Here is a 13,387-nt window from a genome sequence, read left to right as displayed (position 1 = left end):
AGCACAGCCCCAGTTGCACTAGGGATGGAGATCGCTTTTATTTAGTCACTCGAGTGCTTTAGTACAGAAGAACAGATATACAGAGATGATACATGTTTGTGCTTCAACACTTTCAAACATTTAGATTCCAGTAATTTCAAGGTAAACAAGTTCCAAGACAGACTAGATTATTTTTTTTTAAAGTTTTCCTTTTTGATAAATTATTTTATATAAATAACTGTAACAGAAAAAATAATAATAATAATAATAATGTCCAACATACAAGATCCTGAAGCATTTGCATTGCTAAACCAAAGAGGAACAGAAACGGGCTAGGAGACCAAAGGGGAACCAACAAATATCAGTGCAATGATACAGCCTTTGCCCTAAAAATATATATTTAACTTTATGGGCAAGGAGCGGAAGGGAAGGGAAGGGAAAGGGGGGGCTAACCACCAACGAGGCAAGAAAGAGCAATTTTAGGGTAGGAAAAGGGGGGGTCACAGCCTCCATGGGGAACAGAACAAAACCATAGACCCCAAAATATTGCAGTGCATCTAAAGGCAAGGGACAGGGGGCAATCCAGGGGCGTCAAATAAAAACCCAACTAAAATCAGAGTTTGGGGAAATCACTATACACCAAGCTCGTAAGAACGTCACAAGACACAGTCATTAATATACACAGAGTCCAGAGGGCTTGGGGGGCCTGGAGGGTTTGGGGGGCCCCAGAGGGTTTTTGAGGAGGGCCCGGAGGGTTTTTGGGGAGGGCCCAGAGGGTTTTGGGGGGTCTCAGGGCGACGGCACGCTCAGAAACGCTTCACCACGGGACGACACGAGCGGAGCTGGGCACAGGCACCGAGCTCCCATGGGGAGGGATGGAGAGGTATCCATGGAGAGATAGCACAGATATATATCTATATATATATATATAAAATAGCTTTTAATTTTATATATATATATATATATTTTTTTTTTTAAGGAATTCCCAGAGAGGGAGGAGGGGCTGCAGCAGGGCTGTGCAAGCAGACAGGCCCCAGCTCAGTTCTGACCAGTTTGGTCCCTTTTCACATGGGAATTACCACGGTGTGAAGCGTCCTGGCTGCACTCCCACACCACCCCCATCCCAAACTCCCACCCAGATGTTGGCACGCACATCTGGCAGGAGCACCCACCGCCCCAAAAGCCATGGGATAGATGGTGGTGCCAGCCTGAGCAGTGGCTGGAGCAGTGTGGGATGTCCGTCCATCTGTCCTCCCGTCCACACAAGACCCCAGTGAGGAGCATTCCCCCAAAAAAATGTGGTTTTCTGTAATTTTTCCCACCATATTCACTAGCAATGGGCAGATGGTTACTCAGCAATGAGCTCCTGGGCGCTTCCCACAGCTGCAGCTACAAATATATAGGTTTTTTTTTTTCCTTTTTCTCTTAAACACAATGCATCCATTTTCTTAATATATATATATATATTATTTTTTTTTTTTTGGCTGTTATCCCCTCCCTGTGGATAAGATGAGATGGGGGAGGCGCTGGGAGGGGAGAGGGGGGATCAACACAAGAACAAGAGAGAAGCTGGGCCCACAGGGTGCAGGGTGGCACCCGGGGCCGGGCGCCCAGCGGGGACGTGGGTCGGCATCGAGTGGTGACAGCGTTTCCTTTTAACTGCTGCTCTCTTCCTCTGTTTTATTGAGTTTCTTCAGCGTGTCCAGCAGTTTCTGTGGGGTGAGGATGTGCGTGGACCCTGTGGGAGCAGAGGAGAAGGGGTGCAAGGGGACGGATCAGTGATGGCTTTGGAACCCCTCCGCCGTGTCCCGGCCCGTCCCCGCTGTCCCGGGTCCCCCTTACCTGGCGGCGCCGGCCCCGCGCCGCTGGAAATGCTTGCGAGGAAATGCAGTCTATGGGGACGGGGTGGGCTGTGGGGGCATGGAGAACGGGAAAAGGACCGACAGGAGGAATGGAGGCGAGGGATGGAGCTGGCGGGATGAGGCAGGGGCCCGGAGGTGCCGGTGCAGGGGGTTGTGGCATTGGGGTCACCACAGGACCCACGGGGGATGCAGGAGGCACTGCTGGGTGCAGGGATGGGGGATGCAGGGAACAGCCAGCGTGGAGGGACCTTCCCCAGGTCCTCAACCTGCACAGAGCATCCTGGGGACAGAGGTGGCTGGGAGGGGTGGGACGGGGCAAGGAAAACAAAAGGCTCTCGCCTTCCGCTGCCCCTCGCTCGGGAGTCCCCCAGCACGGTGCCAGTGGGGATCCCACCATGCTGCCCACACCAGCTCAGCCCCACAGTCACCCTGGCACTGCAGACACCAGCACACAGGGCATGCTGGCGTGGCACTCACTGGTGAAACCAGCAGGAGCTGAACCCCAAGGCAGGGTTTGGGGGTCTGCAACGCCACAAGGCTCCTGCCTATCCAAGAGCAAACCTGAGCTGAGTGGGACTACAACCCCAGGGCACCCCAGAGCTGGGGGGTCCCAGCAGTGCCCAGCCCAGGGGGATGGACCAGGATGAGTGCTGGGGTCTCCACTGCTGCCCCTCTCCCCCAGCCCCACTCCAGCCGCTCCCAGGGCAGAATTTGGGAGTTCTGTCCCCCTGCCCGGCCCTGGGACACCTCCATGGGGCAGGCAGGACCCTGACCCCTCCGTGGGGCAGGCAGGACCCTGACCCCTCCGGCCCTGGCGAGGGGGAGCTCATGGCATGAAGGAGCCGGACAGGGGACATGGCTGAGGGGTGATGGAGCGACGCCGGGTGCTTTTCCACCTGCTCGGAGGAACCGCAAGCATTTTCTAATCAGAGAACCCAACAAACCCCAAAACAACAATTTTAAAAAAGAGGAACAGAAGAATCAAAGAAAACCCTTCGGGAGGAAGAGTTTCTTTTTCATTAGTAAGCTGCCTTTACTTGGTTTCTTTGGCTCACTCCATTGCTGGAGCCTGATCCTCAAATGATACCCTAGTGGAGTCCCTGAAGTCGGGGTGCCTCAGGTCCATGAGAAATTTGGTGGGAGTGAGAATGTGAGTAGAACCTGCAGGAGAACAGAGCGGGGCTGACGGCTGTGCCGAGGCTCCCCCACCACCACCAGCAGCTGCCTCTGGGGGGAGGAAGAGGAAGGAGGCAGGTGGAGCCCGGAGCTAAGGAGGCGCATGCAGGGGATGGACCCTGGAGGGATGAGATGGTGACAGGCAGGATGGAGCTGGGATGGGTGTCCGGTGACAGGGACACATCTGGGCCAGCAGGAGGTGATGGAGACTGGGATGCTGCTCCCAAGGAGCAGAAGAGATGCTGGGGATGGGCTCCACCACGTATCAGATCAGATGGTGAAGGACACCTGCCTGTGCCCTACAAGGTGTGTATCCAAGCTGTGCTTCCCAGCGGAATTTTAGAGACCTAACAGATCCTTGCTGGTAGAGCACCCACTGTGTCCTCTGTGCCTGACCCACAGCTCCCCTGGGAGCAGAGATGGGAGCTGGCCCTGACCATGTCCTGTTGCATGACCCTGAAAAACCTGGTTCCTGTTTGCACCCCTCTTTATTTTGCACTTTTCTTCCTGTAATGACCCCAGAACCGAGGAGCAATCCGGGCTGCCAAACCTCCTCCCCTCTCACCCAGCCCTGCTCAGACAACACCAGCCAGGAGATGTGGAAAAAACTGAAGCAAAAATGAGGATGTTTGGAGTGACACGACCCAGATGGGGAAGGAGGGGACACACAGGGGCGACAAGAGATGTCCGGACAAAACCTTTCCGCAGAGTTCCAGCTCCCGCAGGCGTCTGGAGCCGGGAACTTGCGGGATGGAGCGTGGGATGAGCAGCCAGCGGGAGGGGCCAGCCCCGGGGCCACCACTCACCTATTAGCACCTCCCACTTGCCGCTGGCTTGTGTCACCTCGTAGGCGCAGCGCATCTCGTTCATGCTCACCCCGCCCAGGATGAAGATGATGAGGCGGGGCCCGCTCCGGTACTCGCCGGGGGCCTTGTTCTTGTGCCAGTGGCCGTAGCGGGCACTGAGGAGAGGAAGAGGAGGGTGAAGGACAGGTGCCACATCTCAGTTTAATCACACAGACATTGCTGTTACAGCAGGGCAAGTCCAGTGCTCCAGCCACGAGTGCTGCTCGCTGTTACAGCGAGGGAAACTGAGGCACGGGATGCATGGAGGGAAACTGAGGCACCAGGTGTCTGAAGGGAAAATGAGGAATGGGGTTCCTAAAGGGAAACTGAGGCATGGGATTCCTACAGGGGAACAGAAGCACAGGATGTCTGGAGGGAAACTGAGGAATGGGATGCCTGAAGGGAAATGAAGGCACAGGATTGCTAAGGGAAAATGGAGACACAGGATATCTGTAGGGAAACTGGAGTACAAGATGCCTAAAGAAAAATGGACATAAAGGGTGCCTGAAGGGAAACTGAGGCACAGGGTGCCTGAAGGAAACTGAGACAAGGGATTCCTAAAGGGATACAGAGGCACAGGTTGTCTGGAGGGAAACTGAGACCCGGAGTGCCTCAAAGGAATGCAGACATGAAGTGCTTGAGGGGAAACAGAGGCACGATGCCCTGCAAGCAGCCCCCAGAGCTGCTGCTGGCTGCAGCCCCTGGGGCTGTGTGGGACGGATGCTGACAGTGAGCAGGTGGGCACGGACAGGGCAGGAGGGGCACCCACCTGACGGCAGTGGTGCTGAAGGAGGCGGAGGAGCGGGTGGAGATGTACGGGTAGTGCTTGGTGTCCAGCTTGTCATCGATGGCATCCTGAGGGCAGACAGCCACAGACCCGGGGTCAGCGAGGAGCCAGCCACAGCCCCAGGCTCCACAACCTCTCTGGAGGCTGTGTCCAGGATTTCCCCCCTGAGAAGCTCAGGAGCAGGTGCTGAGCTGGAGGTTCCAGCCTGGGATCCCCCTCCAGCATGAGGCACCTGCTGCCAGGGTCAGTGTCACCCAGGGTCAGTGCCACCTGGGACACCTTGCTGAGGTGCTGCTGGCCTGGGCAGGCCCCTCTGTCCTGGAGGTGAGGCTGAGGGGTGTCCTGGGGGTGCAGCCACCCTGTGGGGGGGTTGTGACAAAGGAAAACCTGAGCTCTGTGCTTTTGGGACCTGAGGGAGCTGTGGCTCTGCTGGTCTGAGCCAGGGCTATCCCAGTGCAGAGCTCCTGGGACAGCTCCTGAGGACACAGACACAGCTGTACAGAGCCATGCCTGTCCCCTGGCTCTGCTGGGACATGGGCAAGGCTTTGACAAGGCCACCCAACCTTGGTGGCCACAGTGGCACACATACAACCAGCCAAGCTGTTACTGCATTTGTAATCCAGGGATGCTGGGCAAGCTGGGCATGAAGACTGAGGGGAGACCTCACTGCAGCCTGAAACTTCCTCAGGAGAGAAAGAGAAGGAGCAGATCCCATCTCTGCTCTGGGACAGGGACAGGAGCCAGGGAATGGCTGAGGTTGGGCCAGAGCAGCTCAGGCTGGAGCTCACGGAAAGGCTCTTCCCCCAGAGGGTGCTGGCACTGCCCAGGCTCCCCAGGGAATGGGCACGGCCCCGAGGCTGCCAGAGCTCCAGGAGCCTTTGGACAGCGCTGCCAGGGATGCCCAGGGTGGGCTTGTTGGGGGGTCTGGGCAGGGACAGGGGCTGGGTGATCCCTTCAGTCCCTTCCAGCTCAGGATATTTTGTTCTCTATTTCTCTGAGTCCATGCTGCACCAGTTGAGTTTCCCATCCCCTTTCAGCAAGTGGAGATCCTGTCCCCAACCAGGATCCACAGGGTGGGATTGTCAGGGGTCTGTGCAGGGCCAGGGGCTGGATACAGTGATTTAATCCCAGGCTGTGTTCCCCCCTGGCAGAACTGGGGCCACAGGGTTGGATTGTGCAGGGCCAGGGGCTGGATTTGACGTTCCTTGGTATCCCTTCCAACTCATCACATTCTGTGATTCTGTGCACCCTACCTGGGGCCAGGAAAGCCTCCCAAAATATCCCAACTGTACTGCAAGCCCAGGCAGGGAGCAGCCTGAAGGACATCTGTTCAGAGAAGTGTCAGGGTCTGGGCTGGGAGCACCCAGCTCTGGGCAGGTCCCTTCCTGGGTGGCTCAGGAACTCCCTGTCCTGCCCCCCAGATCTGTCCTGACTGCTGGCTCACCTCCATGATGTCCTTGATCACCGGGGTCCACCGGGACAGCTGGTAGGTCTGCTCGCTGATGCGCTCCTTGCGCTCCGGCTTGCTCCGGCGGCGCAGCGTGGACTGGGCACAGAGCACAGGGACACCCTGAGCCACAGCAGCACCAGGGACACCCCAAGCCACCCCGGGGGCACAGAGCAGAGGGGCAGGGGCAGGGGAGGAGGACACTCACGTCTGTGATGATGGGCACCCCGAGGTGGGCCATGTTGGTGATGATCTCGCTGTCCTCTGCCGGGATCTGAGCGTGCTGGATCAGCTTGTTCAGGTTCTCCTCGGTGATTCCTGGGAATGCAACAGGGGGTGTTCTCCTCAGGAATGTCTCAGAGGGGACACAGCCCCTCTACTGCCACCTCAGGACACTCAGCCTGGTCAGGGAGGCAGAGCTGGATTGTCCTGGCCAAACCTGGATCTGCCTGCCCACAGCCCTGCTCCTCACCGTTCTTCAGGAAGATGTAGAGCAAGATGATGCGGATCTTGTCATAGGTGCTGACATTGCCATCCAGCAGGATGGGGACAATGGCCCTCATGGGGTCCTTGATCTTCTCACCTTCAGCATCAGTGCCCATGGCCAGGTCCTGCAGGGAACACGTGCTCACCACCACTCCATGTGGGAGGGTGGAGCTGCACCCCCCGTGTTCCCGTGGCAATGTGGGGAGCTCTCTGGTACCTGCTCAACTCGGCACAGCTTGTCCACAGTGCCCTGGTAGTGCTTCATGCAGTCCTCAGCCAAGTGCAGGTGGGTCGAGTACTGGGGACACAAGAGTGGTCACCTCTGCAGGGCTGGCAGCAGCTGAGGGTCCCTGTGCCACCACCCATGGCCAGGGGGGAGCTGCCACCTCCTGCTCCCAGGTGGGCTCAGTCACTGACACACAATGTCCCCTCCCCTTACCTTGCTGAGCTCCTTCTGGTACTGTGGCATCTTCTTCAGCATCTGGGACAGGTCCCTCATGGTGGTCTGTGAGGGAAGGGGACATGGTCACTCACCCTTAGGGACCTGGGGGCCACCAGCAGAGAGGGGATGACCCTGCTAAGGACTTCTGTCCCCACGTGAGCCCCCTGTGGGGGGTTTGGTGACACCTGATGTGTCACTGCCAGGTCTCCTCCCCTGAAGCTGAGGCAGGAGGGGTGTGCAGCTCTGCAAACTGGGCTGTGGTGGTGTGAAACCCCCTGAGGATCTCCCTCTGGGAGCCTCATGTGCCTGGCTGGGGCTCAGATGGTCCTTTCAGCTCCTGGCCACCTTTACAGCCTACTGCCACCAGGGTCCCCTCACTGCCACCAACTCAGGGAACGGGGACAGAGCAGCTGCTGAGGGAGGTGCACAGACCCTGTGCTGAGGGCAAACTGATCCCTGGGTGCAGAGCTCTCCCACAGCACCCCATTTTCCAGCCCCAGGTGTAGGGCTGGCACCCCACAGCCATCTCCCCCTGCCAGGAACCTGACCACCCTTCTTCCTTGGCACAGTGTCCCGAGGAGACACAGCCCGTGGCTGAGCCCGTCCCCAGCTCGGTGGATGCATCAGGTCACCTTGTCACCCGTGTTCATCCTCTTGCTGGAAGAAAACTCCTTCAGGGACCGGGTCACCTCCCTGGAGAGAGGAGGAGGGCAGAGCTGTGAGTGGGGAGGGGACCCTCACAGTGGGCTGGGTGGCAATGCCAAGCCAGTGTCCCACCCAGCCAGCAAACCAGGGCCACTCACTGGGACACCTCGGCGATGTGTTTGTGGCGCAGGGTGACCCACAGGTCGTCATCCTCATCCAGGAGAACCTCCTTGATCCGGGCCTCACCAATGCCACTGGTCTCGTACCTGGGGTGAGGGGAGGGATGTCACAGGGGGGACAGGGCTGAGGGCACACACAGCCCCCTCACTGCTGGGTTTAGGGAGGTGGGGGACACGACGGCTCTTCCTGGCTGTGCCAGTAGTGAAGTGATTTAAACTGGGATTGACCTCTTCCCCTCTTGGACCCTTTCAACTCCAAAATGTTGGCAAGGGGCTGAGGGCTGAAGGCTGGGAAAGCCCTTTCAGTCCCTGTCCTGCCTACCAGGGCTGCCAGAGTGCAGCACTGGTGTCTCCCAGTGGAGGCCTTGCGGAGGATGGCAATGGATGGAGGACCCAACGGATGGAGGACCCAGCGTGGATGCAGGACCCAGTGGATGGAGGATTCAACAGATGCAGGACCCAGTGGATGCAGGACCCAGTGGATGCAGGGATGCTGAGCTCCCAGCTGCTGCTCTAGGATTGACCTCAGGGCTGTCACAGGGCTGGGGATGCACTGCACTCACTTGTAGACATCGTTCTCGATGGGCAGCAGGTCGTAGCTCATGGCCTGGAAGGTCAGCTCGTGCAGCACTGGGGACGCAGGGTCAAAGCCACGGTCCAGGATGAGCAGCTGGGAGCGAGCCTTGTCCGGACCCTGCAGACACAGCAGAGCCATCAGCACTGGCCTGGGGCTCCCTCAGCCCCACAGCTGCTCTGGGGTCCCCACTCAGGGTCTGTGGCTGCCACAGGGCAGAGTTCAAGCAGGACTGCAGGAGTAAAGCATCACCCCAGTACCCTCCCCCGGGCTGCCAGCAGCACTCACCTCACCCATGGTGGGGTCATCGGCCTTGTACGCGTCCAGCTTGTCCTGGATGAGCTGTGCCAGCATGGCATTGTCCTTGTAATCCCTGGGGGAGGCAGGGGGACAGCTCAGCCCCACAGGGCACGGCATGGGGAGATGTTGGCTTCCCTGTGCAACATCCTTGGCTCACAGGAGAGCAGGGACCCGAGCAGGTTTTGTTGCCCACTCCCACCTCTCCTCCGCCAGCTCCACTTTGCCCTGGTGCCACTTAAGATTTCAGGGTTCCAACCCCCTCAGCTCCCCAGATCAAGTCTGAGCCTGTTTACACTGAGCATGGCTGTCTGTCCAGGCCACCCCACGCTCTGACCAGCACTGGGCACAGCAGCCCCATCCATGCCCCTGGATGCCCACGCTGGCCCCATCCGTGCCCCTGGATGCCCACGCTGGCCCCATCCATGCCCCTGGATGCCCACGCTGGCCTTACCCACGGTACCGCACGGCTGGGTACTCCTTCAGGGTGGCACAGAGCGTGGCAATCTGCTCTGCCAGGCGCTCCAGGATCGGGTTCTTCATCTGGGCCTTGTGTGGGCTGTAAAAGCTTTGGAAGGAGTCAGCTGAATCCAGAGAATAAACCTGGGGGTGCAGAGGCAGGGAGGTCAGAGGGGAGGGATGCCTGCCTGCAGGAGAGCTGCCCTACCCCAGCTGGGTTTGGAAACCAGATTCATGATTCATGCCCAGATGGACCCAACTGAGCCTGGGACCAAGCAGCTGGAGCTCAGCCATGCTCAGAGCATCCCTCAGAATTTCCAGCTCCCAGGACCCCAGCTCCAGCTCCGTGGTAGGATCCCTATCCATGTGTCCCTCCCAGCTGGGCAGAGGAGGCAGAAGACCCCTGCCCTCAGCAGTCACCTGCTCCCAGGCAGGGAAACAGAGACCTGTGGCCAAGCAGAAACACACTGCTCCCCAGCTGTCCCCCAGTAAAAACCACGTGAAGATGCCAAGAGGTCACTCCCTAGGAATGCTGAGCATTGAAGGGTTAATGGCACCCAGCAGGTCTGGCACCATCTGCCCCCTGGTCCCTTTGTCCCCTGAAGGGGCAGATGGCCCAGGGCCAGCTCCCTGGTGTCCTTGGCTGGTGGCAGAGCTGGCCAGCACAGCTGTGGGCACGGGACCAAGGCACAGCACCCGCTAAATCCCCCGTGGGATCAGCCCGGGAAGTCATCTAAGGAGACAGGGAGGCAGAGCAAGGAGCCAGCTGGGGGTGCACGGCTGTTACACAAACCCTGGGGGCTGCAGAGGGACCTGGAGCCCCCCTGGCTGTCCCACACCCTGCACCAGCCCAGCCCAGCTCACCTGGGACTCGGAAGGGAGGAAGGCAATGTTGATCTCTGTCAGGGTTTTGATGACCTTGGCAGCACGGGATTTCACCAGCTCGTTGAAGAGGGCATCAGGACAGGCTGTGAGGGGAGGAGGAAGAGGAGGGTGGTGCTCAGCATCTGTACATCCCTCATCCCTCCCCACCTGCTGGCACTGTTCCAGTGACTGTCCCCCCCCCTGGGTACTCACAGTCAGTGAAGAAGACGTGGGCAGCTCTGTACTTGGAGGTGGGGGGATCCTTGAAGTCATTGATGAGGGAGTGGATGGACTGGAAGAGAGAGGGAGCAGCTGGGCTGGGCAGGATGGCACTGTGAGCCTCCCTCCTGCTCAGGGCAAGCTCTGCGCCTCCATCCCATCATCCTGCTGGCACCACCGGCCTCACTGGAGCCAGGATGCTCCCCATGGGCACAGCTGCCCGTGCCAGCACCTCACCCTGGCCAGAGGCCCTGTCCCTGTGCCCTGCGTGCACTCACCTTCTCAGAGGGGGTGATGAGATACACGGCCTCCAGGCTGGGCAGCGGCTCCCGGCGCTTGTTGATGTCTTCCACAACTTGGGGGGAGAACAGGGATCAGGGCTCATGGCAGGGAGGGCTGGGGCAGGGCACTCAGCCACCCAGGGCTGCTGGACACCCCGTGGTGGCTGGGTATCCCACGGCCATTGGATTCCCCATGGCAGCCCCTCCACATCCAAAACACTCCCAGCCACTCATCCCTGCCCACCCAGGAGCTGGGCACCCCTGCCCACCCCATCCCAGCCCCGTGGTCCCTGCTGGAGCTGTGCGTGTGGGCACCTGGCCAGGTCCCAGGGGATCTGTCTTTGCTCTTGTTGCCTTGGTTTATCCTCACATCCCCCTTCACCTGAGCACAAAGCTCTGCTGTCCCAGACAAAAACCCACTATCCCAAACACCTCCCAGGATCCAGCCTGGCATTTCCTTCTCCTTCCCAAGTGTTGCAAGGAGCCATTTAATTATCAGGCTGATAAAAACCAACACCTGATCCCCTCCTGGAACTGAAGGACTGCCAGGAGACAAGGTGTTCTGGCTGCTCCAGCCCCAGCAGGCAAGGAGGCACCTGTGGAACTCCAGCCTGGCACCAGGAGCTGTCCATGGGCGATGGGAGGCGGAGTGGCTCCATCCCAAGTGGGATAGGGCTGGCTGGGGGCTGTGCCAACTGCCCTGTGCCAGCCTGGAGATGCCTTTGTGGGTGTCCTGGTGCAGAGGGAGATTTGGCCCTTCCCCCAGGGAATGTGGAGGCAGGGAGGGGGAACTCACTGGTTATGCCCTCTGTCATGATGTCGGTCATCTTGCAGCAGGACGAGAGCATGCGCATGCTCAGCTGGTCCACCACCAGCACCTGGGGACAGGTGAGCACCCCGTGAGCACCCCGTGAGCACCCTCTGAGCACCCCGTGAGCATCCTGTGAGCTGGGGGCACAGCAGGACCTTCCCCACCCTGCCCCCTTCCCTGCTTCCTCCCCTCCTGGCCTTCCCTGGGTTTGGTGCTCACCTTCCATTCCCCCTTCTTCTTCACTTTCCGGATCACATCGTGCATAATCTCTGCAAGAAAGAGGATGTGGGCAATGGTGAGACCCCAGTGCCCCTCCTACAGCACCCCAGAGCCTGCTGGCAGCAGCAGGGGCTGCACTGGGGGCACCAAACCCCCACCCATGTGCAGGGTCACACTGTGCCACTCTCACTGTGCCTTAACTGGGGATGAAGGAGGGGATCGGATGGTTTTGGGGTACCCAGGGAGGGGTGGTCACCCCCCAGCCCTGTTTTTCTCTCATGCTTGGCACTCACAGACAGACCCCAGGCTGGTTGTGGGGTCCCTCTGGGGAGCCTGGGGGCCACCCTACGAGGTTCAGCCCTAATCCAAAGTGCTGGGAAAACAACAGCAGCTTAAGAGCTCCTTTTAGAAACAAGAATCAAGCGGCCTGAGCCTGTTCCTTGTAATCCCTCACAATCCCATTTCACCTCCCGTGGCTGCTGGGCTTATGCAACCAGGCAGGACAGCAGCACCCCTGGGACCCCAGGACCACCTGCCCCCAATTCCCCTGCTCCTGCCCCGGGCCAGCTCCCTGGGAGATGCAGTTCAGGGACATGAGCAAGTGGCAGTGGGACAGCCTTTGAGGTCAGGCTGCAGGAAGGGGTGCTGCCAGTGCTGCCCAAATATCTGGTTTTGGGGGAGAGAGGTGCCCCCCAAACCCTGCAGGTCCCCTCTGATCCTGGTGTGTGAACTACTGTCCCCCACAGAGCTGAGCCTGAGGAAAGGAGTCAGTGCCAAGTCCTCACACAGCATTTTCCCCTGGATTTCATCCCTGCAGGGTTTGCTCTGGTCCCCAGGACAGGGATGGAAATGCCCAATAAAAAGCCAGTTAAGGCATGTCTCTAAATTAGAAAACAAAGGTGTGAGGACGTCACACTGCCAGCCTCAGCCTTGGGAGCCTTCCCTGTGGGTCACCCCAAGGGTGCTGATTCCCTGGGTAAAGCCCAGCAGGGTCCAGAGCTGGCACTGGTGCCAACAGGGATAACACAGGAGCCTCTGAGTGCTGCTGTCTGTCTGTCCTGCTGCAAAACCTGGAGAAAACAGCCATTCCTAGCACTGCACACCCATCACCTTTCCTGCCTAAAGGTGCCCTTAATAAATAAATAAATCTGCCTGCAGGGAGCCTCAGGAGGACACTGGCCTTGTCCTTGGTCACATCCTTTGGCCTCCCCATGGGGAGAGCAGGGCAGCTCCAGGCTGGGAAGATGAGATGGAGGTACCTGGGTACCTGAACTGGGCAGGCAAAGCTGCTGCCTGTGCCTGTGCTGCCCACCTGCACCCAAAAAACGCAGCAGGAATTGTCCTGTGTGGGCAAGAACTGGCAGTGAGGGCTGCCCGTGCATCCCAGTGCTGCTCCCTGCTCCTGCCCTGACAGCAGGGCACAGCTGGGAAGGAGCTGTGCCAGCACATCCCTGCTCCTCCTGCCATTGCTCACGTGGCTCCTGCCCCAGAGCGAGGATCCAGCAACAACAGCACTGTCTGCAGGGCAGCACCGAGGCTCCATCATCATCCCACCCCATCAGCTCCATCCCACCCCATCCCACAGGCTCCATCCTCACCCCATCCTATCCCACAGGCTCCATCCACATCCCATCCCATCCTTATCCCATCCCACAGACTCCATTCCATCCCTTCAGCTCCATCCCATCCCACCGGCTCCATCGTCACCCCATCCCACAAGCACCATCATCCCATCCCACAGGCTACATCTTCATCCCATCAGCTCCATCATCCCATCCCATCCCATCCCATTCCTCAGGCTCCATCCCAGCAAAG

The 13,387-nt window shown here is 59.0% G+C and overlaps 1 protein-coding gene across 2 annotated transcripts; it reads right to left on the bottom strand.

The window, feature by feature from the left end:
• Nucleotides 1–13: 13 nt before the first annotated feature.
• On the bottom strand, nt 14–11,622 carry STXBP1 (syntaxin binding protein 1). Of its 2 annotated transcripts, XM_041474767.1 has the most exons (19): nt 11,573–11,622; nt 11,339–11,420; nt 10,540–10,616; nt 10,256–10,334; nt 10,043–10,146; nt 9,174–9,322; nt 8,711–8,795; nt 8,412–8,542; nt 7,828–7,935; nt 7,657–7,717; nt 7,022–7,087; nt 6,800–6,880; nt 6,569–6,707; nt 6,305–6,414; nt 6,094–6,195; nt 4,632–4,717; nt 3,824–3,978; nt 2,879–3,002; nt 14–1,717 (listed from the first exon to the last, which is right to left on the bottom strand). In XM_041474767.1, the coding sequence occupies exons 1-18, from the start codon at nt 11,615–11,617 to the stop codon at nt 2,893–2,895; spliced, it is 1,770 nt and encodes a 589-aa protein (XP_041330701.1). In that variant the 5' UTR covers nt 11,618–11,622; the 3' UTR covers nt 14–1,717; nt 2,879–2,892. The 2 variants fall into 2 exon arrangements, with proteins under 2 accessions (XP_041330701.1, XP_041330702.1); XM_041474768.1 differs by lacking the exon at nt 2,879–3,002.
• Between the last annotated feature and the right edge of the window lie 1,765 nt (nt 11,623–13,387).

This window comes from Pyrgilauda ruficollis, unplaced genomic scaffold, assembly GCF_017590135.1.
Source record: "Pyrgilauda ruficollis isolate IOZ18807 unplaced genomic scaffold, ASM1759013v1 scaffold34, whole genome shotgun sequence".
Lineage (NCBI taxonomy): Eukaryota > Metazoa > Chordata > Aves > Passeriformes > Passeridae > Pyrgilauda > Pyrgilauda ruficollis.
This window is presented reverse-complemented; position numbering and strand designations above follow the sequence as displayed.

Excerpts from the sequence above, each read along its gene's own strand:
- STXBP1 (XM_041474767.1), bottom strand. The coding sequence starts at position 11,617 with ATGCACGATGTGATCCGGAAAGTGAAGAAGAAGGGGGAATGGAAG. Across the intron at positions 4,718-6,093 it reads TGATCAAGGACATCATGGAG|GATGCCATCGATGACAAGCT; the intron begins GTGAGCCAGCAG and ends GTCTGCCCTCAG. Across the intron at positions 3,003-3,823 it reads CAAGTGGGAGGTGCTAATAG|GTTCTACTCACATTCTCACT; the intron begins GTGAGTGGTGGC and ends GTTCTCCTGCAG.